This window comes from Sorghum bicolor, chromosome 7 (genome assembly GCF_000003195.3).
Source record: "Sorghum bicolor cultivar BTx623 chromosome 7, Sorghum_bicolor_NCBIv3, whole genome shotgun sequence".
NCBI lineage: Eukaryota > Viridiplantae > Streptophyta > Magnoliopsida > Poales > Poaceae > Sorghum > Sorghum bicolor.
In genome coordinates, this window is record NC_012876.2 from 38,886,342 (window position 1) to 38,912,151 (window position 25,810).

Here is a 25,810-nt window from a genome sequence, read left to right on the forward strand (position 1 = left end):
GAAAGCAACTCTGCCAGCACAGCGTATATATAGGCGAATTGAAGCAGGCTCTGGCTCGATCCTAGAATTGCTGTATATTTTCCGGCCGGTAGAAATTAAACGGCAACAACGACGCGTCAGGAGAACATTCGAGGCAGGCTCCGGGAATGTGGCCGGAAGCCGGCGTCACGCACTGCGGCAAGTTCATGGCATTGTACTGCTTCGATTGGTCATTGCTTAATACCTGCTGAGAGCAGAGTGAGGGCCTTGGCTTGGTTTTGCATGCGCGCAGCAGGCAGCAGCAACACACCGGCAGCCTGATGAACATCGTCATATAGTGCATGGAAAGTTCGTCAAAAAGTTCTCCGGTGAACATCATTCTCGTCTTGCGTACGTGTCGCTGCCAGGTGGGACCGGATGTGAAGTCCAAGGCTGGTTCGTGGAGGCGCAGCTTCGTGGACATGGCGACGACTAAGCTGCTGCTAGAGCTAGACTACTGATGTGGTCAGTTCAGCCACTTTTCCCGAGTCGGTCGTGCGTGTTCATTCGTACGTGACCAGACCACGACCGGCGGGTGGACAAACAAGTCTTGTTGGGCTTTTGCTCGGAAACAAGCTAAGCTGAGATCCTCTTGCGCATTGCATTGCTTGCGCGCATACACTTGTTGGGGTTCCTTCCTCCATTGTACAGCAACTAAGAACCTGTGACTGTGACAGATGCAGCTGGTACGTCGTCTTGCTCGGAAGCCAGCACGAGCTTACGCAACATTTGCTCGGTTACATCGAAACGTTAGTTTCTTAATTTCTTGCATATAGATTACTGTGCCATAAGTTTCTTTACACGTATGAATCCATACTATATATATAACTAAGCTAGCTAGCTGGATCGATGAAAGGGACTAATTTCTACTTACTAGCCAATATCTATCTGCAACCTACGTACCTTCCTGCTATTTTCTATGCACCTTCGTTCTTCTCATAAAGCCGATGAAAGCAACTCACTCTTCAGCTAGCTAGTACCTGGAATTGAAAATCCCTTGGTTGCAACATAGATACATCTTGCATTGTTTTGTACATACTATTAATTAGCATTAGCATATCTTAATTATATTCGTCTCTTTCCGATAGCTTATTATATTCTTCCAATGTTCCCGTTAGTCAAGTTATATAACCTGCTATGGAAACAAATTAAACAACCATAAAGTATACTATATATATGTCTAAACTACCTTGTTATATCACTGCTAAATATAAAGTAAACATAAATTATATGTGTCAACATATTTAGTAAATATACTTATAATGGGAATTTATGTTAAATTACATTCAAATTCTACTGCATTGAATTTTGCAAGTTGTTACTTTAGGTAAGTTTATATACTTTTACTAAAAAAAGCATGACATATACAATACATGTAGAGTGGACCTCTATTGTTTTCATAAACCAATACTGCTACACTTTTAATTATAATTCTCTGATACGTGAAATCATATCTTGAGTGCCTAAAATAATTATTTTTGGCAAAAGGGTTCAACAAGATCCAATATAATTTATATTAATCTTATCAAAACTGGAGAGAGACTACAGAGATATTGTGCCACCAAATAAATATAGGGATACTATGAACATAATCAATTTTGATTGGTTATATATGAGGTATATTTATCCATAACATTTTATGTTGCAGGAATATTTAAATTGGAGCATAGACTAGACTAGTTTTTTTGAAACATTAACAATATAATGTAGATTTATTATCAACATCTTTTTAATATCATGGTTTATATACACTGTAATAACGCATTGTTAGGCTCTCTCTCTCTTTTTTGAAAGCCGATGTTGCCTCTCTTAATTTGGCAGGGGTTCTTGGTTTCAGCTTTAGCTTTCTCTGGCTCTTCAGATGAAATGTTACTAAACATTAGCTCATAAAACGGGTCAATTGAAGAGGCCTTTTTTGTACTAGAGGAGTGTGACTTCTCTGTTTCTATGTGAAGCCCATTCAATTCAGGGCAGGGACGTCGGGTGCCTGGCTGCTCTCGGGTGACTTCAACATGATTCACCGTGCCAGCGACAAGAGCAATGGCAGGCTTGACCGAAGGGGCAAGCGCAGGTTCAGAAACTTCATCAACCAAGCACAGCTCGACGAAATTCAGTTGGTTGGCAGGGCCTTTACTTGGTCCAATGCGCGTGACCAGCCCACGCTGGAACTGTTGGATCGAATGTTTGTGACTCAAGAGTGGCTGGCTAGGTTCCCGGCTCACTTCCTGTGCCCTCTCTCCTCTGATTGCTCAGACCACTGCCCGATCTTGCTTCAAGTGGTTGTTGGAGTGAAGGCAAAACGTCGGTTTGGCAAGTGTGCCGGGGTTCATAGAGGTCGCAGCCTCACCCTGGGGGAACTCCCTCCCGGGCGCCGATCATTGCAGACAACTAGATTTCAAGCTCCGTAACACCGCCAAGGCTCTCACCAAGTGGTCCAGCGAGAAGATTGGTTCAGTGCGGTTGCAGCTCGCGGTTGCAAGGGTCGTCATTCTCAGGTTTGACACGGAGGAGGAACACAGGCAACTTCAGCAGTGGGAGTTGGAGCTGCGTAGGAAGTTAAAATTTCGGGTGCTTGGCTTGGCTTCCCTGGCACGTTCCATCGCCAGACAGCGTTCGAGGGTGCTGTACCTCAGAGAAGGGGACGCAAACACGAGATTTTTTTCACCTGCAAGCATGCCGCCGGGGACGGGTTAACACAATCTCATCGCTAAGGGTGCACGGGACCGAGGTGATTAACGATGATGCCATGGCGGACGCCCTGTATGAGCACTACAATGCGATCCTCGCCACAAACTTCGTGCGCTCAAGGGCTCTCAATCTACAGCTGTTGGGAGTACCAACTGAGGAACTCTCGCATCTCGAGACGCTGTTCTCGGAGGACGAGGTCTGGGCCGTTATTAGGGAGCTACCCAACGACAAGGCGCCCGGCCCAGATGGATTTACATGCAGATTCTACAAGAAGGCCTGGCCTGTCATCAAACTGGAAGTGATGAACGCCGTTAACACATTCTAGGCCTAGGATATGAGAAGCTTCCATCACCTAAACGATGCATATATGGTGCTTCTCAGGAAAAAGGACAATCCGGAGGAGATTAGGGACTTCAGGCCAATAAGCCTCATCCACAGCTTCGGCAAGTTGGTCACAAAGTGCATGGTGAACCGGCTTGTAGGCATTCACGATCGCCTGGTGCGCCGGAACCAGTCCGCTTTCATTAAGGGCCGTAGTATCCACGATAATTTTCGGGCAGTTAACCTGGCTTGCAAAGCTGTCCATGCCACAAGAACACCTTGCGTCCTGCTAAAGATTGATATAGCGAAAGCTTTTGACACGGTGTCTTGGGAGTTCCTCCTCGACGTCCTCCAGCACATGGGGTTCGGGCTCAGATGCAGAAACTGGGTTGCAACAGCTTTGTCGTCGGCAAGCACCAGGATCCTGTTAAATGGCAAAGCAGGAAGGAGGGTGTGCCATGCACGTGGGCTGAGGCAGGGCGATCCGCTGGCCCATGCTGTTCGTCATCGTTATGGACGTCCTTAACCACTTCAAGTGGATTGAAGACCAAGGCTTCCTTTCGCCGACGCCCGGCCTCAGCTCCTTCAGGGTTAGTCTATACGCGGACGACCTGGTACTCTTTGTGACGCCACATGAGCGTGACCTGGAGGTCATCAAGGCGACTTTGCAGATCTTCGGTAGGTCCAATATATAACCTGCTATGGAAACAAATTAAACAACCATAAAGTATACTATATATGTCTAAACTACCTTGTTATATCACTGCTAAATATAAAGTAAACATAAATTATATGTGTCAACATATTTAGTAAATATACTTATAATGGGAATTTATGTTAAATTACATTCAAATTCTACTACATTGAATTTTGCAAGTTGTTACTTTAGGTAAGTTTATATATTTTTACTAAAAAAAGCATGACATATACAATACATGTAGAGTGGACCTCTATTGTTTTCATAAACCAATACTGCTACACTTTTAATTATAATTCTCTGATACGTGAAATCATATCTTGAGTGCCTAAAATAATTATTTTTCGCAAAAGGGTTCAACAAGATCCAATATAATTTATATTAATCTTATCAAAACTGGAGAGAGACTACAGAGATATTGTGCCACCAAATAAATATAGGGATACTATGAACATAATCAATTTTGATTGGTTATATATGAGGTATATTTATCCATAACATTTTATGTTGCAGGAATATTTAAATTGGAGCATAGACTAGACTAGTTTTTTTGAAACATTAACAATATAATGTAGATTTATTATCAACATCTTTTTAATATCATGGTTTATATACACTGTAATAACGCATTGTTAGGCTCTCTCTCTTTTTTGAAAGCCATTGTTAGCCTCTCTTAATTTGGCAGGGGTTCTTGATTTCAGCTTTAGCTTTCTCTGGCTCTTCAGATGAAATGTTACTAAACATTAGCTCATAAAACGGGTCAATTGAAGAGGCCTTTTTTGTACTAGAGGAGTGTGACTTCTCTGTTTCTATGTGAAGCCCATTCAATTCAGGGCAGGGACGTCGGGTGCCTGGCTGCTCTCGGGTGACTTCAACATGATTCACCGTGCCAGCGACAAGAGCAATGGCAGGCTTGACCGAAGGGGCAAGCGCAGGTTCAGAAACTTCATCAACCAAGCACAGCTCGACGAAATTCAGTTGGTTGGCAGGGCCTTTACTTGGTCCAATGCGCGTGACCAGCCCACGCTGGAACTGTTGGATCGAATGTTTGTGACTCAAGAGTGGCTGGCTAGGTTCCCGGCTCACTTCCTGTGCCCTCTCTCCTCTGATTGCTCAGACCACTGCCCGATCTTGTTTCAAGTGGTTGTTGGAGTGAAGGCAAAACGTCGGTTTGGCAAGTGTGCCGGGGTTCATGGAGGTCGCAGCCTCGGCCTAGGGGAACTCCCTCCCGGGCGCCGATCATTGCAGACAACTAGATTTCAAGCTCCGTAACACCGCCAAGGCTCTCACCAAGTGGTCCAGCGAGAAGATTGGTTCAGTGCGGTTGCAGCTCGCGGTTGCAAGGGTCGTCATTCTCAGGTTTGACACGGAGGAGGAACACAGGCAACTTCAGCAGTGGGAGTTGGAGCTGCGTAGGAAGTTAAAATTTCGGGTGCTTGGCTTGGCTTCCCTGGCACGTTCCATCGCCAGACAACGTTCGAGGGTGCTGTACCTCAGAGAAGGGGACGCAAACACGAGATTTTTTCTCCTGCAAGCGTGCCGCCGAGGACGGGTTAACACAATCTCATCGCTGAGGGTGCACGGGACCGAGGTGATTAACGATGATGCCATGGCGGACGCCCTGTATGAGCACTACAATGCGATCCTCGGCACAAACTTCGTGCGCTCAAGGGCTCTCAATCTACAGCTGCTGGGAGTACCAACTGAGGAACTCTCGCATCTCGAGACGCTGTTCTCGGAGGACGAGGTCTGGGCCGTTATTAGGGAGCTACCCAACGACAAGGTGCCCGGCCCAGGCCTGGCCTGTCATCAAACTGGAAGTGATGAACGGATGAACGCCGTTAACACATTCTGGGCCTAGGATATGAGAAGCTTCCATCACCTAAACGATGCATATATGGTGCTTCTCCGGAAAAAGGACAACTCGGAGGAGATTAGGGACTTCAGGCCAATAAGCCTCATCCACAGCTTCGGCAAGTTGGTCACAAAGTGCATGGTGAACCGGCTTGTAGGCATTCTCGATCGCCTGGTGCGCCGGAACCAGTCCACTTTCATTAAGGGCCGAAGTATCCACGATAATTTCCGGGCAGTTAACCTGGCTTGCAAAGTTGTCCACGCCACAAGAACACCTTGCGTCCTGCTAAAGATTGATATAGTGAAAGCTTTTGACACGGTGTCTTGGGAGTTCCTCCTCGACGTCCTCCAGCACATGGGGTTCGGGCTCAGATGCAGAAACTGGGTTGCAACGGCTTTGTCGTCGGCAAGCACCAGGATCCTGTTAAATGGCAAAGCAGGAAGGAGGGTGTGCCATGCACGTGGGCTGAGGTAGGGCGATCCGCTGGCCCATGTTGTTCGTCATCGCTATGGACGTCCTTAACCACTTCTTCAAGTGAATTGAAGACCAAGGCTTCCTTTCACCGACGCCCGGCCTCAGCTCCTTCAGGGTTAGTCTATACGCGGACGACCTGGTGCTCTTTGTGACGCCACATGGGCGTGACCTGGAGGTCATCAAGGCGACTTTGCAGATCTTCGGACTCACCTTGGGGCTTTTCTCCAACCTTGAAAAGAGCGTTGCTACGCCGATGCACTGCTCTGATGAGGACATGTTGCGTGTTCAGAGCGTGGTGGCCTGCGGAGTCCAGCAGTTCCCGAGCCGCTACCTAGGGATTCCACTTTCTGTTCACAGACTAAAGCGCGCTGACGAGCAGCCGCTCGTTGATAAGGTGGCTGCGCGGATTCCAGGTTGGAAGGGTCAGCTGCTCAACGCGGCGGGAAGAACGACGCTCATTTCAGCAACATTGTCTGTCGTGGTGTGCCTGTCCCCTTGGGCAGTCAAAGCGATTGACAAGGTCCGTCGGGCGTTCCTTTGGTCGGGCACTGAGTCTGTCAGTGCAGGCCGGTGCAAGGTAGCATGGGCGACTTGCAGCCGTCCCAAGCAGCTAGGCGGGCTGGGTATCTCTGATCTTCGTCGCGCCGGGGTCGCGCTGCGGGTGAGATGGCTTTGGCGGGAGCGCTTGGAAGGCCGCGTGTCCGCGCAGGCCGACCCGACGGCGCTCGCTCTTTTTCGTGCAGCTGCTGTGCTCAACATGGGGAACGGTAGGTCCACCCTCTTCTGGAAAGACAGGTGGATGACGGCCAGTGTATCAAGGACCTCGCGCCGGCAGTGTTCCAGGCCGTCAAGCCCAGGAAGAGAAACGTGACGGTGGCGGAGGCTCTACAAAATGATGTTGGGTGCGCCATCTTCGTGGTCCGGTCACCGCGCAGCTGCTGCTGGAGATCAGCAGGTTGTTTGATCGGCTCGTGGACGTCAACCTTTCCTCCGAGCCCGACACGTTCCGGTGGGGGCTCACGGCGGACGGGCAGTACTCGGCGGCGTCGGCGTACGGGGCTATGTTTCTGGGGTCGTCTACAACCGTTGGAGCTAAGCAGCTGTGGAAAACCAGAGCTCCGCCAAGGGTTCGTTTCTTCGTCTGGCTCATCCTTCATGTGCGGTGTTGGACTGCGGAAAGGAGGTTCCGCCATGGGCTGCAGAACAACGACGTTTGCATCATCTGCGACCAGAGCTCAGAAACGATGGACCACTTGGTTCTAGGATGTGTTTTAAGTAGGGAGGTCTAGAGCATCCTGCTGCGCAGGCTTCACCTGGGGCACCTTCTCGTCGACGAGCAGGCCAGTCATCGATTGGTGGCTGCAGGCAAGGAAGACTGTCGATAAACCTTTCAGGGCCGGCTTTGACTCCTTTTTCTTGATGGCTTGGAACCTTTGGAAGGAGAGAAACGCTAGGACTTTTCAGGGGTTCAGAGAACAGCGTCGAGGCTCGCCAACGATATCCAGCAGGAGCTGAACTTGTGGTGCTCAGCAGGGTACAGGGGCCTCACCGCGCTGGCTGCTCGTTTCGCGTAGGCTGTTGTAGAGCCTGTCGAAGGTTCTCGTTCAATGTAGTCTCTTCTGTCTTCGAGGGGTGAGGAGAGTGCTCGTTGTTGGCTGGTAACCTGGATTACCTAGTCGTTCTTTGGATGTACTAAAAACTCTTCCTGCTTAATGAAATACGCGCCAAGGCGTGCTTAAAAAAAAGCAAAACAGGGCCCTAGAGAAGTGACGACCAATAAAAACATAATCCATCTGTGAAGTAACCTATTAATAACTGACATCGTCTCTATACACATACCATGGTCTTGTTTAGATCCAAAAAATTTTTAGATTTTGACACTACTATAGCATTTTTATTTGTATTTAGTAATTATTGTTCAACTATAGACTATAGGCTCAAAAAATTTGTCTTGAAAATTAAAAGCAAATTGTACAATTAATTAATTATTTATTTATCTATATTTAATATTCCACGTACACTAAACAAGTTTTTTGAATTTTGTTGTCAACCAAACAAGGCCCGTGTTTACGTACAAAAGCATCTTCCAATTTTGTAAAGGCGACGATATAAAATATGGCTAGAGGAGACCACCTGTTCACGCGATGAAAGAGCTAGCTAGCCCGGCTAATTTGATCAGAAAAGCTGAGCTTTCACTAATGTTACCTGGCTACATAAAACCTGATTTCTGTTTCGATTTCCCAAGAATTTTTCAAGGTTGGTTTATGCTAGCTGCTCTTGTGCTCTATGTTATGGTTAGCATGATCGAGTCATACTCGTGAGACAGTAATCCATGTCTCTAGTTTGGCAAACATTTTTTTTCCTGCAGCGTAATAAAAAAAATGATGTCTTTATTTTCAATACAAAAGTGTCCATTGTTAAGAAAAATATATTTGTAAAATTTATTACATTATATTCACAACAGTCAAGTTGAAGTCCAGAAATAAATTGAATTTATTTATATTTTATAAACCTATCAACATTCTAAGTTCTGTCTCATGAGGGTGTTTTCTCCTGGAACTAAACTTTAGTTTCTATTACATCGGATGTTTAGATGCTAATTAAAAAGACTAAATATGAGCTAATTATAAAACTAATCGTATAAATTGTAATTAATTCATGAGACGAATCTATTAAGTCTAATTAAGAACTAATTAGCACATATTTACTGTAGCATCACATGAGCTAATCATGAATTAATTAGACTTAATGAATTCGTCTCGCGAATTAGTTTCCATTTATAAAATTAGTTTTGCAATTAGCATATACTTAATATTTTTAATTGATCTCCAAATATCCGATGAGACATAAACATATGCTAGTCCGTACTTCAGTATCACCAGTAGCAATAATATATGAATGTCCGTACGTTTTGATGGGGAGTACAACTCCGGTCTCGTTCGTTTACAGTCGTGATGGGTAGTACAACTCCGGTCTCCTTCGTTTACAGTCGTTCTGTGCTAGGAATAAATTCTGATGCAGATGGCCTATACAAAATACAATAACGTTCCCGGCTGAAATATTTCCAGATCTTTATTCCCCTTGAAACGAACGCCCCTATGCCCCCTAAGGCCTTGTTCGTTTCGGCCGGATTGAGGCCTGGAACGACCCAATCCGGGTGGATTGGTGCGACCCGTTTTCAATGCAGTCATGAGCCCAAATCTACGTTCGTTTCGGTAAAATCTGGAACCAAAACAGGCCTGGCTTGGATTCTCATCTGCACAAAACGCCCTGGATCGATTTCGGACCTCCAGACCTCCGGAACGAAGTCGCTCGTGACCGCGAGCGACCGCGACCGCGCAAGCGCGAGGCATCCGCTGCTCCGCACACCTGGGGGCGCAGGAGGCGACGGCGCGACGGCGCAGCACGACCACCACCGTGACGACAACGGCGAGGGTGAACTCTTCCTCTCTGACGTCCACGCGCCCTGCCGCCTTCTCTCCGGTAAGGCACCGCGTCCTTCCCTCTCCTCTAGCGCTTTAGGGTTAGGGTTCTTGGTTCTTGGAACTACTGGTTAGCTTCGGCGGCGGCGAGATCCGGCCTCCCGTCGTAGGTGGCCACAAGATCAGGCTCTGGTGGTGGCTTCTCGTCGTTGGTGGCCACGAGATCCGGGCTTCCATATATGACCATTCAGTTCAGTTATTCTTTGCTTCGGACTATGTTTAGGACAAACTGGTTGACGGCAATCCATTTGTCAGTTGACCCGATCTACTAATCCACACTCAGAGTTGAGCCGTTACATTTTGTTAATCATCGCCTGCTCGCTTCTCTTCTTTGTTGTGGAAGCAGCACGCACGCATGTCCCCCGTTGCTAATTCAAAGACCTTTGTTTCAGTTTCAGAGGGCCAACTTGACACCTCACTGAGAAATTCATTGATTCATGACTTGACACCTAGAGGCTAGAAGCTCTCTTGTTTCTTTTTGGTTCGTTCATTCAGTGGTTTGTGCCACAGCAGTTCAATTGTAGCACCTTTCATGTCACACAAGATGTGTACGTACCATTTGCCATCATCTTATACTTAGCTATTTATCTTTATTTATTTACTGGGAACTTTAGCAAGCAGCTGTGGATTTTTTTCACGACCAAGAGTCATAATTTTCTTTGAGGCGCCTCCACTTTTACTACATCTCACATAGAGTACCTTTGCATAATAACAATAATAAAATCTAAAAAGGAACAAGCTTTCTTCACCTTTTATTTCAACAAACAAACAACCAGACACAGGTAATAGTACCTTACAGCAACAAATTAACAAGGCGAATGGATCAATCAGATGGAACGCCACACATCGACCAGACGCCTAAGTGTCACCAAATACCCCTCTGGACTCTGGTAGCAGCAGACTAGAGGCCACTCTCGGGCGCCAGACATCTAGGTGTCACCAAATACCCCTTTGAACTGGTTGATGACAAAATGTGTGGTAACCTGACAATCTTGACCGTGTGGCTAACCTGCGTGCTGTTATTTTGGGGAGTGTGTGTGGTCTAATTCTTTGCCGGTTTGTCAATTAGTGACTATTCGAGCACGATTTGATTTGGTATTTCGAAGTGCTGAAATGTATCTACGTTTTCCTTCACTGAGCATAGATGTTGTATGACTAACAAAGTTTCTTTGTGTGTAGGAGCTGGGATCATAGTTAGAAAACACTATGCTTGTGCAATGACAGAAATTGTGAGCATATTTTAAATTCTAGCATGTTGTTTTCAGCAATTTTTCAGTTTCCAGAAATGTAGCATGCAATGCTAAATGTATTGTGTATCCTCCAGCACTATTTAGATGTAGTTATTTCTTATCAATTGTAGCTATTTCTTGTTACTATAGCACTATTATGTATTCTCCAGCACTATTCTGTCGACGAAAGCTAGTCGGCAGTCTACCTTGGGGTATACCCACGGTAGTAGTTTATCGGTAGACGGTGCGCAAACTACGAACTCGATGGTGACACAAGACACGGACAAGCTTTTTATCCAGGTTCGGCCGCCGAGTTGGCGTAATACCTACGTCCTGCGTCTGGTTGTATTGATTTGTGCTGAGAGAATATGATGTATGATCCGTCCTAGGGGGTCCCCTTGCCCCTCCTTATATAGTCTGGAGGGCAGGGTTACAGATCTAGAAACTAATCCTAGCCGGTTACAATTGCCATAGATAATTCGATATCAATTCCTATTCTAACCGACTAGAATCCTGCCTGATCTCCACGTCTTGTTTCCTTGCGCGAAACTCGGGCTGTCGGATCAAGCCTTGAACTCGTCTCGTAGTGGACCAAGCTTCCTGGCTGAAGTCTAGCCGTAAGGGTATAGGGGTTTATACCCCCACAGCTAGTCCCCGAGCGCCATGTATTGTGATGCAACACGCCGTCTTGAGCTTCTTCGATCAGCGTGGCCTGTCGTCTTCAATGAGCGGGGAAATCGCCCGAACGGTTCATTGATCAACATTATCATCGAAGAAGCAGGTTGTTCGAAGAATGCATGGTGCTCTAAAAAAAATTTCTTTCCTGGTGAAGTGTGCCCACTTTGCCCTTTTTGTAAGGTAGCAGCATCCAAAAAAGGCAAGCAAATTCACCGCCAGGTGAAGTGTGCCCACTTAGTCCCCGAGCCTGGTAGTAGGTGACGTAGGCACGTGGTGCCAGGGTCAAGAGAAAATTCCCCAAAGTAGTTTTGAGATTGAGATGCATCGCTAGATGCATCGTACCGATGTAGTCCCCGAGCTTGCTGGAAGGCGAAGTATGAGCCTTGTAGCAAGGTCTAAAAAAATTGAATTCAACAGTCCCCGAGCATGTCATGCTCGTCTGCAATCGGAAAGACCAATCGACCAGTCCCCAGGCACTTAGTGCGCTGCCTGGAATTATATGTTTCTATACTGCACGACCAGTCCCCGAGCGTCGAGTGCTCAGTGGTCGGTGCATGCTTTAAAGCTTTGAGCTGATAGACTGAGCGACCAGTCCCCGAGCGTCGAGTGCTCGGTGGTCGGTGCAGTCCTTGAGGTTCCGAGCTGATTGACTGGGCGACCAGTCCCCGAGCGTCGAGTGCTCGGTGGTCGGTGCAGTCCTTGAAGTTCCGAGCTGATTGACTGGGCGACCAGTCCCCGAGCATCGAGTGCTCGGTGGTCGGTGCAGTCCTTGAAGTTCCGAGCTGATTGACTGGGCGACCAGTCCCCGAGCATCGAATGCTCGGTGGTCGGTGCAGTCCCCGGATTGCTTACTCACTGGTGTATGTGTCTTCTTACTTTTGAAAAAATCTTTCCCATTAAAGTTGACATGACGGGGTCTCCTGACGATATGTCAGACGGATGCATAAAAAGCCGCACCTGGCAACTGTACAACCGCTCTTTGCATGGTTTGAGAAAAGGAAACCATCAATTGGTACGAAAACTCCGCCGCATTAATTGCCTATAATCATTGTAAACCGAAACGCCGCGTCCGCCGCATGGCCTGCCCACTTCCCGAGAATACAGGAAGTGGGAGAGGTGGGGTCGCGGGTTTATAAGGGCCTAATAGGACCGCCTGTACCGCTTCTCCTGCCATTGCCTTCAAATCTTCCGCTCTCATCTTCTCCAATCTCCTGCATTTTCCTAGCTCCAGCTCACATTCGCACCTCTAATGGCGAAGAGCGATTCCAGGAAGAGGGCCGAGTTGATGGCCAAGGAGTGGAAAAAGTCTCGCAGCACCACAAAGTCTCTTGGTGACCTCGTCGACATGGGGCTTCTGCACGGCGCAGAGCTCGGCGGCTGGAGGGCGCCGGAAGGGGAGAGCTACCCCGACCCTCGCGCCGGTGAGATCGTCGTTTTTGAGGATTTCGTCAAGAGAGGCTTTGGTGTTCCTGTTCATCCCTTTCTTCAAGGTCTTCTTTTGTACTATGAGATCGGGATTTGCAATCTGCACCCGAACTCAATTCTCCTTATTTCCACTTTCATCCATCTGTGCGAGGCCTATGTTGGCATAGAGCCGCACTTTGATCTTTTCCGGTACCTTTTCTGTCTGAGGAAGAAGGGAGCAGTTGGAGGCTCCAAGGTTGCAGGTGGAGTATACCTCAACCTTCGTGATGGGATGAAGAATCGCTACCTGCACTGCCCATGGAACACCTCCTTGACCGAATGGTACAGGAAGTGGTTCTACGTCAGGGAGGAACCGGGCAGCTCCACGTTCTGCGACGTGGGGTACGTTCCCGAGAAGAGGGCGAGCTGGACTGACCGCCCAGAGTTCGACGGTCAAGTGGCAGATCTGATGAAGCTGATCGACTGGTCGCGCCTGGATGGGCTTAGCGTGGTCGGCAACTTCATTTGCCGCCGGGTGATGCCCTGCCAGAAGAGGGTGCACTCGGCGTATGAGTATGCCGGAAGCACAGACCCGACCAGGATGCGGTCGGAGATCCTGGAGAAGGCGGAGGTACAACAGCTGCTGAACGAGCTGTTTAACTTCGCGGATGGGGGCTTCACCCGTAGCAGTGATCGGGTGCAAGCCTTCAAGTTAGGACGACCAGCACCAAAGGTATGTAGCAGACTTCGTTTGATCATTCGTATGTCGTCTGTAGTTGGCTCATCTCTGGTACTTTTGCAGGTCGGTGATGTCGACCGGTGCGTAGTGTACGTATCACTGGCACCGGGGATGGAAGATCCTGTGGGAGAGGTCCCGCCAGAGGAAGGCCGAGCCCGCCCCGTCCCGACCTCCGAGGAGAGGGTGGCGGGGAAAAGGCCATTGCCGGTGGATCCCCTGCCGACGCCGGAGCTGCCGGCAGACCTACCGGCGGAGAGCAGCCAAGCGCCGAAGCGTCGTCGGCTCGTGCGGATCGTCGACGACGACGACGACGACGAGGAGGCTGCGCCGTCGTTGGTCCGACGGCCTCGGGGCCGCCCAGACGCTGCACCGGTCGCCACTGATCGAGTGGCCAGCGGCGCAGCTGCCCCGCAAGTTGCCGAGGTGGGGGCACAGGCGCCGACCGGCCGGGCGAGGAGGAGGTTCACCGCGACCCATCGCCGGTCAGACCTGTAAGTGTTCAACTTACGTATTTTGGACTCCTTTTTTTTTAACTTTTGTTCCTGTAGTGCGGCATCGGATGTCGACCCTGGCCAAACTGCCGGCCAGGGAACGGGCGAGCCTGCCCGCGGTTCTGGGGATGTGGCCCCCCAGACCACAGAACAGCCGACTGCTGCAGTCGCGCCTGGGAGCACCGAGGAGCTCCCGAGCGCGGCGCCGACTACAACAAGCGGCCCGACCAGGGCTGGGGAGGCTCCCCCAACTGACTCCTCAGAGAAGGGAAGGTCTCCGACCGCTCCTCCTGCCGGGGGAGTGAAGTCCCCCCGCCGCCCCGAGCAGGAGCCTCTCCGGCTGCGGGCTCCCCAGGTCTGGTCCAAGGGACGGTGACGCCTGGGACCACCACCGGGGGTGACGCAGCCCAGGAGGAGGAAACCAGGGCGGCCTCCGACGACGAGGTAGAAGAGATCGAGGGTCGTCCCCGTGATGGCCGCCAACACGTGTATGTGTGGCGCCAACGCGGGGATCACTTTATCGGTCATGAGGAGCTTGCCGAGTCCGAAGAGGCCGCCAGGGTGGAGCGCGCGGCCAAGCGCCTTGTCGACGAAGTCAAGGTAAGCGGCGTTTTGAGCTGCCGCGCATTCTTTTGCCTTGTCTTCTGCGCATTGTTATATGCTTGCTTTGTAGGACGTTATGAAAACGGCGAAGTACCGGAAACGGTGCTTTGACCAGATAGAAGGCGTCATGGCCGAGAACAAGGCCCTTGCCGCGGAGGTAGACCGGTTGCGGGCGGAGGTCGGAGAGAAGGTGGTCGAGATGAGCACCGAGAAGGAGCGTCGTCTCGACCTCGCTCGTCGCCTGGCCGACCAGTACCGGCTGCAGGAAGGTTAGTCACACGCTCCGAGCAGTTTCGCATACTTGTATAGTTTGCTTCGCTGACCAGTTTAGGATTCACGCAGACTTGGAGGAGGAGGTGGCGAGCCTCCAACAAGAGAAGGAGCAGCTCGGTCAACAGCTCGCCAGTGCACAGGAGTCCGGACGGCGAGCGGAAGAGGAATTAAGTCGGAAAGATCGGGAGTTAGCTGGTAATGGGTGCCGCCTTGTTGGTTGCTACCTGCTCCTTTGCTTGTCTGGTATGCCGAAAGTAACGTTTCGTTTCGTTTGCAGTGCTCAAGGTGAACGCCAAAAAACACCTGGATGAGCTGGTCAAGGACCGGGACTCCTGGAAGGTCAACTGTTGCAGGATCTGGAAGGGAGTGTCCCCGGTCCTGGACCTGATCAGTCCCGAGCTCCCGGAGAGCCAGCCCCGCGCGCCGCAGTTGACCCCGGTCCAAAAGGCGCAACGGGCGTGGGACTGGCTCCAGCAGTTTGTGAAGGACGCCGGGGAGTTTGCCGGCGCGCACGTCCTCAGCATGGTACGCGCCCACTACCCCCTGGTCGACTTGAGCAGGCTGGAGAAGGGGTACCCGAAGGAAGTCGGCCCACAGGAAGCGGACGAACTTCGGGGTAGTCTGCTGGACTTGTCGTCGACAGTGATCGGCGACATCAACCTGTGCGGAACGGCCACTCCTCCAGACCAGCCGAGCTCAGATAGGTCGGCCAGGGAGTTGTCGGGCGCGTCCTTTGCTGGAGATGGGCGGTCGACGCCTGCGGTCTCGACCAGCCAGGCGCCGGTGGCCCCGACCCCTTCGTCCGGGCAGCAGGGCCAGGCGGGTGATCAGCCCGAGCAGCTAGGCCAATAAAGTAGTCTGTAGTAATAGACTAGTATCTGCCCGTCAGGGTATTTATTGTAAACTTTGTATGTAAAGTTTGTAATAAAGTTTTCTTTTTGTCATGACTGTTGTTTTGAGCGCTGTAAAAATATCTGAGTGACGTGTCACCGTATTTGTCTTGGTTGTCGCCAAGAGCATCCATTGCGGGAGTTTTGCCGAGTGCTGTGTATGACAAGGTATAGGCAAAAAAAATAGAGAATTTTATTGTCACAAGTTATAAGACACTTACAAAAGAAAGTCGCTAAAACTTTATGGATAGAAACGTCGCAGTTTGTCGATGTGCCAAGAGTTAGGCACTCGTGTTCCGTCTGGGTATGCCAATCTGTAGGACGTAGGTCGTGTGACTTCGGACACCACGAAGGGTCCTTCCCAGGGAGTAGATAACTTGTGCATTCCCTCCTGGTTTGTTTTCCATCGAAGCACCAGATCGCCGACCACGAAGGAACGGTCCTTGACGTTCCTGTTGTAGTATCGCCTGACTGCCGCGAGATATTTTGCTGTTCGGAGACATGAAACTAAACGCTTTTCCTCCATGCAATTGATTTCGAGTTCTCTGGCGTTGTCGGCGGTCACCTGGTCGAAGTGCTCTATTCTAGGGGATCCGAAGTGTATGTCGGACGACAAAACCGCCTCTGCGCCGTACACCATGAAATAGGGAGACACCCCCGTGTTTCGACTGGTCTGAGTTCGGAGGCCCCAGACCACTGCCGGCAATTCTTTCATCCATCGACCGGGTGCTCTGTCGTTCTCGGTGTACAATCTTTTCTTTAGGGCGTCGACGATCATCCCGTTAGCACGTTCAACCTGACCGTTGGCACGTGGATGTGCCACTGACACATATTTTATGACTATGCCTCTGTCATCGCAGAAATCCCAAAAAGTGGTGCCAGTAAACTGAGTGCCCAGGTCGGTGATTATGCTGTTCGGGATGCCGAATCTGTGTATGATTTGATTGAGGAACTCCACAGCCTTCTCGGAAGTTGCCTTGACCAGGGGCATGTATTCAATCCACTTGGAGAACTTGTCGATTAACACGAAGACAAACTTGAAGTTGCCCGGGGCTGGTTTAAATGGTCCGATCATGTCAAGCCCCCAGCAGGCAAAGGGCCAAGACGACGGGATGGTTTGAATTTCATGGGCAGGTACGTGGGTCCTCTTAGCAAAAAACTGACATCCTTCGCAACGCCGAACCAGTTTTTCTGCATCGCTGACCGCGGTCGGCCAGTAAAAACCGGCTCGGAAAGCCTTTCCGACCAGCGTTCTAGATGCGGCGTGGTTGCCGCAGGATCCGGCGTGTATGTCCTCCAAGAGCTTGATACCATCGTCTTGGGGTATGCACTTGAGCAGTACCTCGGAGCTTGCGTTTTTCCGCATGAGTTTTCCGTCGACCAGGATGTAGTTCTTTGATCGTCGGATGAGACGCTCGTTCTCTGTTTTGTCCTGAAAACCTGTCCCGTCTGAGATGTATTTGATGAACGGGATACGCCAGTCGCGCCCACCGGTTGTCGGAGTGGCGTCATCTATGAGCATTGCCTCGGTGGGTTGCTTGTCGACCAGGGGGGAGCTTACGCTCGGCTCATGGATGTCCTGGACGAAAATACCGCGCGGGATTTGGGCCCGAGACGAGCCTAACTTTGACAACGCATCTGCTGCTTGGTTCTTATCCCGGACCACGTGGATGTACTCTATGCCATAGAAGTTAGTTTCCCATTTGCGAATTTCTTTGCAGTAGAGATCCATCTTCTCGTGGGTTGCGTCCCACTCCTTGTTGAGTTGGTTGATGACCAAAGCGGAGTCGCCGTAGACGTAGAGGCGCTTAACCCCCAGCTCGACGGCTAGTCGTACGCCATGTAAGCAAGCTTCGTACTCGGCGACATTGTTTGACGCCGGAAAAAGGATCCGAAGGACGTAGCGGAGTTTGTCCTTGTTTGGTGATACGAACAATATCCCAGCGCCTGCACCGTTGATGTTCAAGGACCCATCAAAGAACATTGACCAGTGGTCTGAGACATCGGGAACGGACGGTTCGTTGAGATCCGTCCATTCGGCAATGAAATCGACCAGGGCTTGGGACTTGACAGTGGTGCGACTCTGAAACTCTAGGGAAAATGGACATAATTCCATTGCCCATTTCACGATTCTGCCATTGGCGTCTTTATTGCGCAGGATGTCACCGAGGGGAAAGCTGGTTGTCACCAGGACTCGATGGCCGTCGAAGTAGTGCTTCAGTTTTCTTGACGTTATCAGGATGGCGTATATAAGCTTCTGTATTTGTGGGTACCTGGCCTTGGATTCGTTTAAAACTTCGCTTATGAAGTAAACGGGTCTCTGGACCTTGAAGACGTGTCCTGGTTCATCTCGCTCGACCACTATTGCCGTGGAAACAACTCTGTCGGTTGCAGCAATGTAAAGGAGCAGGTCTTCATTGGGCTGGGGCGCTGTGAGAACAGGCGGTGAAGTGAGGAAGGTCTTAAGCTGAGTGAACGCAGCGTCGGCGTCTTCTGTCCAGGAGAATTTTTCTGACGCTTTCAATAGTTTGAAAAAAGGGAGGCCTTTTTCTCCCAGCCTTGAGATGAAACGACTGAGGGCGGCCATGCATCCGGTTAGCTTTTGAATATCCTTGACGTTCTTCGGTGGTCGCATGTCGAGTACGGCTTTGACTTTTGAAGGGTTTGGTCGTATGCCGTCGCAACTGACGACGTTGCCGAGCAGTAGACCGGAAGGAACGCCGAAAATGCATTTCTTGGGGTTGAGCTTCCACTTGTACCTATTGAGTGCCTTGAATGTTCGGTCTAAGTTGTCGATTAGGGTGCTCGCATCCCTTGTTTTTACGACCACGTCGTCCACATAGGCCTCGACGAGGTCATCGCGAATCTCGTCGTGGAGGCATTGCTGGATGGCCCTTTGATAAGTGGCCCCGGCGTTTTTAAGTCCGAAAGACATGGTAGTGTAACAGTATGCGCCGAAGGGTGTGATGAAGGATGTTTTGATCTGATCTTCTTCTTTTAACGAGATCTGGTGATAACCAGAGTAGCAATCTAGAAAGGAGAGGAGTTCGCATCCGGCCGTTGAGTCGACCACCTCGTCGATGCGAGGAAGACCAAAAGGATCTTTAGGACAGTGTTTGTTGAGATCGGTGTAATCAACGCACATTCTCCATTCATTATTCTTTTTGCGTACAAGAACCGGATTGGCGAGCCAATCGGGATGATACACCTCTTTTATGAATCCGGCTGCTAAAAGCCGTGTTATTTCTGTCCTAATAGCCTCCTTTTTGTCACGAGCGAACCGTCGCAGTTTTTGCTTGATTGGTCTTGCGGTCTTCGAGACGTTTAAGGAGTGCTCGATCAGGTTTCGTGGGACGCCGGGCATGTCTGCGGGTTTCCATGCGAAAACGCTCACGTTGTCCCTTAGAAACCTGACGAGCCATGGCGACAGTTGTCGGGGGAGCGGCTGATCCCTGTGTTGATCGTCTTCTTCCTGGCCGCGTACGCGGTTCTGCTGGCGGCGGCCATCGGCGTCTCGACCACCATCGTCGCGCCGTGAGTCCCCTCGACGGTTGTCGGGGGAGCGGCTGCGGCGACGCCTGCTGGGCGAGGCCCGGCTACGATGAGTATGGTCGGAGGCGGCTTCCGTATAAGAGACGTCCTGGACTCTCTTGAGCAGAGTCGCTGTCTGTCCCATCGCGGCGATCAGGTGTGCTCGGATACTGGTTCGGACTCCCTGGCATTCGGGTGTGTCAGGAAGCCGATCCAGGTTGGCCATGGCGACAGCCACGTTGGCGCTTGGCGTTTTGTAGACCGGCTGGTCCCCGACCATGTCAAAGGCATCGTTGAGGTTACCTGGTGGCGTCTGTTGTTGCTCGTCCGCACGCCGTCGGGCGCGATCGGCGTTACGCTGTTCGCGGAGTTGCCTCTGGTCGTCTGTTTCTCCGTCAACAACCGGTTCGTCGGCGCTGACATTGAATACAATATCCCCTCGCCGGGGGGGGAATATCGGGAACCGGTCGAAACCCGGAGGGTGTGAAGGGAAATCCAGGTCGTAGTCCTCGTCTTCGGTGTTCACAACCTCGGTAGGAACGGAGCCGGTGCTTGAGTTGGTGCTAGACACCTGGCCGTCCCGTAGCTCTCGGATGGTCACCATGTTGACATGGTGACGATTGTTCCTTGTCGGCGACCAGCCCGCTTTGCTGAAAACGAATTGGACATGCTGTGAGTAAACAGAGGCCGAGTTGTTCAGGCCGCAAGGATAGTCTTCCTTTTTGAGCTCGACGGATCGTCCTGCGGGGGTTGAGGTTATCGTCAGGGACGTTCCTAGCCGTTCGTGTGTGGCGACACGAGTTGGCCGGCGGAATTTCGAAAAATCTGCTCGAGCGGCTTGGTCGGGCTGGCGCAGAACTCCATCTATTAGTTGGGAGACTTCGAGTAGCTTGGAATCAGCGCGATCGAGCGCTTGGAGGAGGTCCGAGCAGTCGATCTCCTTTCCCTTGTAGAGCGGGAACGGTGGTCGGGAGCTTGGTGCCGTCATGCGTGTGGTCGGAGACGGCGTGATCTCAGATTGGATCTGGATCTCTTTCGGAACCGTGGTCGCGAAACCGCCGCTGCACGTCGTCCACGTGATCTGGCCGACGGTGAACGTGAGGCCTTCGGGCACGGTCGCCGAAGCTGGGATCGTGACCATCTTGTTCGCCGGAAAAGTTGTACGCACACCCCCTACCTGGCGCGCCACTGTCGACGAAAGCTAGTCGGCAGTCTACCTTGGGGTATACCCACGGTAGTAGTTTATCGGTAGACGGTGCGCAAACTACGAACTCGATGGTGACGCAAGACACGGACAAGCTTTTTATCCAGGTTCGGCCGCCGGGTTGGCGTAATACCTACGTCCTGCGTCTGGTTGTATTGATTTGTGCTGAGAGAATATGATGTATGATCCGTCCTAGGGGGTCCCCTTGCCCCTCCTTATATAGTCTGGAGGGCAGGGTTACAGATCTAGAAACTAATCCTAGCCGGTTACAATTGCCATAGATAATTCGATATCAATTCCTATTCTAACCGACTAGAATCCTGCCTGATCTCCACGTCTTGTTTCCTTGCGCGAAACTCGGGCTGTCGGATCAAGCCTTGAACTCGTCTCGTAGTGGACCAAGCTTCCTGGCTGAAGTCTAGCCGTAAGGGTATAGGGGTTTATACCCCCACATATTCAGTTTCCAAAAATGTAGCATGCTATGCTAAATGTAGCTATTTCTTATTACTTGTAGATCTCTCCACCACCATTTAGAGTTGGGGAAGGTGAACCTCCGCCTTCGTGGGATCAGTACCAACTCCAAAAGGTACACTAGAATATTTAGCTTCTATATGACATGGTTAATAATATCTAGCTTCTTTATGACTATAAAATTATATGCTTCAGTTCTACAATGAGTCTATCACTGCGAGATCGCATTAGAAAGAGGAGGGAGGAGGAAGATGATGACATGATGCTATTTATTTTCCCTACCTTATATCTTATGAGTTCTATTAGAGGGGGAGAAAGGAGGAAACGCCATACTTCGGAAGAAACAGGCGAGGTTAAAGTTCGTAGACTCCTCAAGGGACATGTCAAGAACTGTCAAGTTGCATTTAGGATGGAACCATACATCTTTAGAGAATTGGCAACTTACCTTAGAAGGAAAAGGCTTGTTGTTGATACTAGGATCATGGTGGAGGAGAAGTTGGGTTTCTTCCTATATATGTTAAGTCACAAGTGTTCTTTGGGCACAGCAATGACACCTTCCATCATCACATCAACCACTTCTTCAAGGTTGTCATTCCTACACTCTCTCGCCGTTTCCTTCAAGCTCCTAATCCTAATCAAGTGCATCAAAAAATCCAAGACAATCCTAGATTCTATCCATTTTTCAAGAATTGTCTAGGTGCCATTGATGGAACTCATGTTCCTATTTCCATAGCCTCTGAGAAAGCTTCTCCATTTAGAAATCAGAAGGGCACACTAAGTATTAATGTGATGGTGGCATGTGATTTTGATCTCAACATCACTTTCATTTCTAGTGGATGGGAGGGATCGGCTACAGATTCTAGAGTGCTACGATCAGCTATGAGCAAGGGCTTCCAAGTACCTCCAGGCAAATTCTATCTAGTTGATGGAGGGTATGCGAATACTCCATCTTTCCTTGCTCCATATCGAAGAGTTCGATATCATTTGAAAGAATTTGGGTCTGGACGTCGAAGGCCACAGAACCCGAAGGAGCTCTTCAACCACCGCCATGCACTGCTGAGGAACCATGTGGAAAGGGCTTTGGGGGTGCTTAAAAAGCGCTTCCCTATTCTAAAAGTTGCCACATTCCACATGTTGGAAAATCAAGTAAAGATACCTATAGCTGCTGCCATCATTCATAATTTGATCCGATTACTTCATGGAGATGAGGAATGGTTAGATCATCAGCCAGATAATATCCCTCCAAGTACCTTAGTTGTTTTACCAAGTGGTGATGAATTGGATGTCCTAAATGTGGGTTCAGTAGAAGGCAACAGTTTAAGAGACACCATCGCCGAAGAAATATGGGTTCAGTACCGACAACATTTACATTAGTCTTTGAATAGGTTCTAATAAGTTAATAAGTTTGCATTGTAATTAAGCAGAGACTTCTTTTTAGTCTTTAAATTAGTCTTTAAATAGGTTGTAATAAGCTTTTGTCATGAATAAGCTTGTAATAAGATTGGCTTGTAATAAGTGAATAGGCTTGTGTCATATTTGACAACGATGGTTGGGAAGAGCTCACCAAAGCTCAATATAATTGCAAGGGCATCACCAAAGTTGCAAAAGTTCTTGGCAAACCCAAGTGGTATTAAAAAGAAGGCTTCACCTAAATGCAGTAAGGCAAAGAAAACTGGAGGTTCTCCAAGAGGTATGGTGTTTAATTCTCTGTTATTTCTCCGTTGCTATTTGCTATAAGGCAAAGTAAACTGGTAGTTGTTGTTTCACTACTATAAACTATCATTTCTATGTAACCTGATGTTTGACCATTGTTTATGTAGTAGTAAAGCAAAGAGCAGAGTGGAATCCAGCCCTTGAGAAGTCCCGGGTAGACATTCTCCATGAGTATAAAGATAGTGGTTATAGAGGTGACAATGGTTGGAGCTCAGAAGGGTGGAATAAGATGGTGAAGGAGTTCCATCTGAGGAACAAGTATGTCAACTACACAAAGAGTCAGATTCAAGACAAAGAAGTGCAACTAAAGAAAGACTATAGGATGCTAAAAGAGGCAAGACAACAGAGTGGGGCCACATGGAATGAAGATAGGCATATGGTTGAAGGAACACCAGCTCTGTGGGCTAACCTCAAAGTGGTAAGTTGATTTCTTGAAGTAAATCTATATATGTCCTCATAGTGATAATCTCATATTTGATCAATGGTTCTCTTTGAATGTGTAGTCATACCCTAAAATCAAGAAGTTCCGGAACAGTAAGGCAAGATTTCCACTATTTGATGCTTTGGGTGAGCTTTATGATGGTAGGTTCTATTTCCTCAAAAATAACATGTCATAATATTTTTTCTATATATGCAAATGCAACACTATTTGGTTTAGCATGTAATGTTTTGGAATCACAATATATTATTTGGTTCAACATGTAGTCTGTCGTAGCTAGTTGTTGAAATCTTTCTCTATGTCCTGGTCTTGCATATATCATTTCTTTCATCCTATTGTCAACTGAAGGTTGCAATGAGCTCTTTTTCTTCGTTGTGCCTTTGGTTCAGCATGTAACGATTTGGAATCACAAAAGTAATGATTGTCATCTTTTGTCCTAGGTTTGTTGTTGTTCTCAGGCAAGACCACTTTATAATATAGAGCAACAATAGTAAAACTTGAATTTCATCTGAGAGCAGCAATAATAAAACTTGGAATCACAAAAGTAATGCTTAATCTCATATCATGTTTGTGTAGGTCATTTAGCTGAAGGAACTTACAATCTCACCTCCCTTGAGCCACCACAAATTCATGATGTAGATGACTTGGACAACATTGAAGCTCATGAGGTACTAGATGAAAATGATTCGGTCACTGAGATACAAATGAGTTAGGCTATTGTTGAAAGAAGTGGACAGTGAGATTCTCTGTCACGAGATCAAGAAAATGAGGTCGTAGATGTTGAAAGAAGCGAGCAGCAAAGAACTACTAGATCAAGAAAAAATCATGAGAAGCAACAAAAGAGGCCTAAGAACAAGGGTGAAAGGATTGAAGAAATGATGGGGAGATACCTTGACATGAGGACTAAACAAGTACAAAATGAGTCTGCGGATCTAGCAAAAGAAAAGGAGGATCTAGCCAAAGGTTGCTCAAGGCAATGACTTCTCTATCAAAAGGTGTATTTCTGTTTTGAGCACAATGGATGTGACAAAGGAAGAAAAAGCAAAGGCATTTGCTGTCTTCATCAAAAGCAAAGAGAATAGAGAGGCCTTCCTAACTGGTTGTGAACTAGATCAAGAATCAACTTTGATTTGGCTCAAAAATGCGATGGTCTAACAGGTCAGTCTACTTAACTGCTGAAAACTAGATGTTTTCCTTCTATTTGACTACAAGAGTATGTTTGTAGATATGTCAGTCTACCTAACCTTAGGTATTTAGTTCGCATATGTTTGTAGATATGGACACAAGTTTCTCTAGGCCTGAAAACTTGATGCATTTTGCAACTGCGACACTACTCTAGAGATATGAAAACAATTTACAAATTTGAGGGTGACATGCTACCATAGCTTAGGTTCATATTTGTATCTAAAGCTAGTAGGAACCTATGTCCCATTTTTTTTAAAGAGTTTACTGCTCTACCAAGCTAGCAGTTGTGCTGAATGTACTGACTAGTACTAATTGCATATGCACGGTGGTTCTTGTACACAACACAAACAAGTGAGTTCAGAGTCACTCGAAAAAAGTGAGTTTAGAGTCATGCATCTATACAAATGCCATTATTTTTCTCAAGTTGTGATCTAAAGGACCTTTTCTGGATGCATGAAAATAATTTAGAATTTGAAACTACTATTGCCTAGATCCTTTTTTATCTTTACCCTAGTGAAGCCATGGAGTTATGTAGCACTATAGTTTACGGATGACATGCTACTGATGTAGGCTAGGTCCATATTTGTCACTAAACTTACAATATCATGTCTAGGTAGTGACTAGTGAGCTTGATTCTTTTAAACTGATATATTGATTTAATTATGCTTTGGTTGACTACATTGTGAGTCATTTTCGTTTAATTATTTAGTAATTTATAAAAAAGCTTGCTGTCATTTTCAAGGAGGAGGCAATGATCGAGAAACATTGGATTCGACAAAGAGCCTAGACACTTGAGTAGGCTTAGACTAGTTATCTACTTGTTTAAATTATGCTTTGAAATGTGCACTTTTGTGATGGTTTGTGTGAGAAAAGATTGTAATTTCATGAGTGGATCATGAGAGCATTTTGGTGCACCTTGTCACTTTCGGCACTAGCTAGCATGTCCTTTATAGACTTGCAGATCAAGAACCCCAAAATATGGGAGTATTTGCAACGTATTTTATGCAGTACTCAAATACTTGTGATAGTTGGTACATGGTTGAAGATCCATGCCTAGAAAAAGAGGTGTTTCTCAGTGTCCCAAGCAATGCCTGTTTTAAGGCCTGTTTAGTTCCCCATCTAAAATTTTTGTATGCATCTCATTGAATCTTTATACACATACATGGAACATTAAATATAGATAAAAAAAAACTAATTACACTGTTTGGTTGAAAATCGCGAGACGAATTTTTTAAACCTAGTTAGTCTATGATTAGCCTTAAGTGCTACAGTAGCCCACATGTGCTAATGATAGATTAATTATGCTTAATAGGTTTGTCTTGCAGTTTCCTGACGAGCTATGTAATTTGTTTTTTTTATTATTTTCTAAAAACCCCTTTCGATATCCTTTCAACACATCCGATATGACACCCAAAAAATTTTCAT

At 48.2% G+C, this 25,810-nt stretch overlaps 1 protein-coding gene across 4 annotated transcripts; it reads left to right on the top strand.

Moving 5' to 3' along the window:
* LOC8069882 lies at positions 9,300 to 24,353 on the top strand. Of its 4 annotated transcripts, none has more exons than XM_021464601.1 (6): positions 9,300 to 9,536; positions 21,092 to 21,163; positions 21,244 to 22,738; positions 22,869 to 23,179; positions 23,265 to 23,343; positions 23,777 to 24,353. In XM_021464601.1, the coding sequence occupies exons 3-6, from the start codon at positions 22,594 to 22,596 to the stop codon at positions 23,911 to 23,913; spliced, it is 672 nt and encodes a 223-aa protein (XP_021320276.1). In that variant the 5' UTR covers positions 9,300 to 9,536; positions 21,092 to 21,163; positions 21,244 to 22,593; the 3' UTR covers positions 23,914 to 24,353. The 4 variants fall into 4 exon arrangements, with proteins under 4 accessions (XP_021320276.1, XP_021320278.1, XP_021320277.1 ...); XM_021464603.1 differs by having other exon boundaries at positions 22,872 to 23,179; XM_021464602.1 differs by having other exon boundaries at positions 22,572 to 22,738.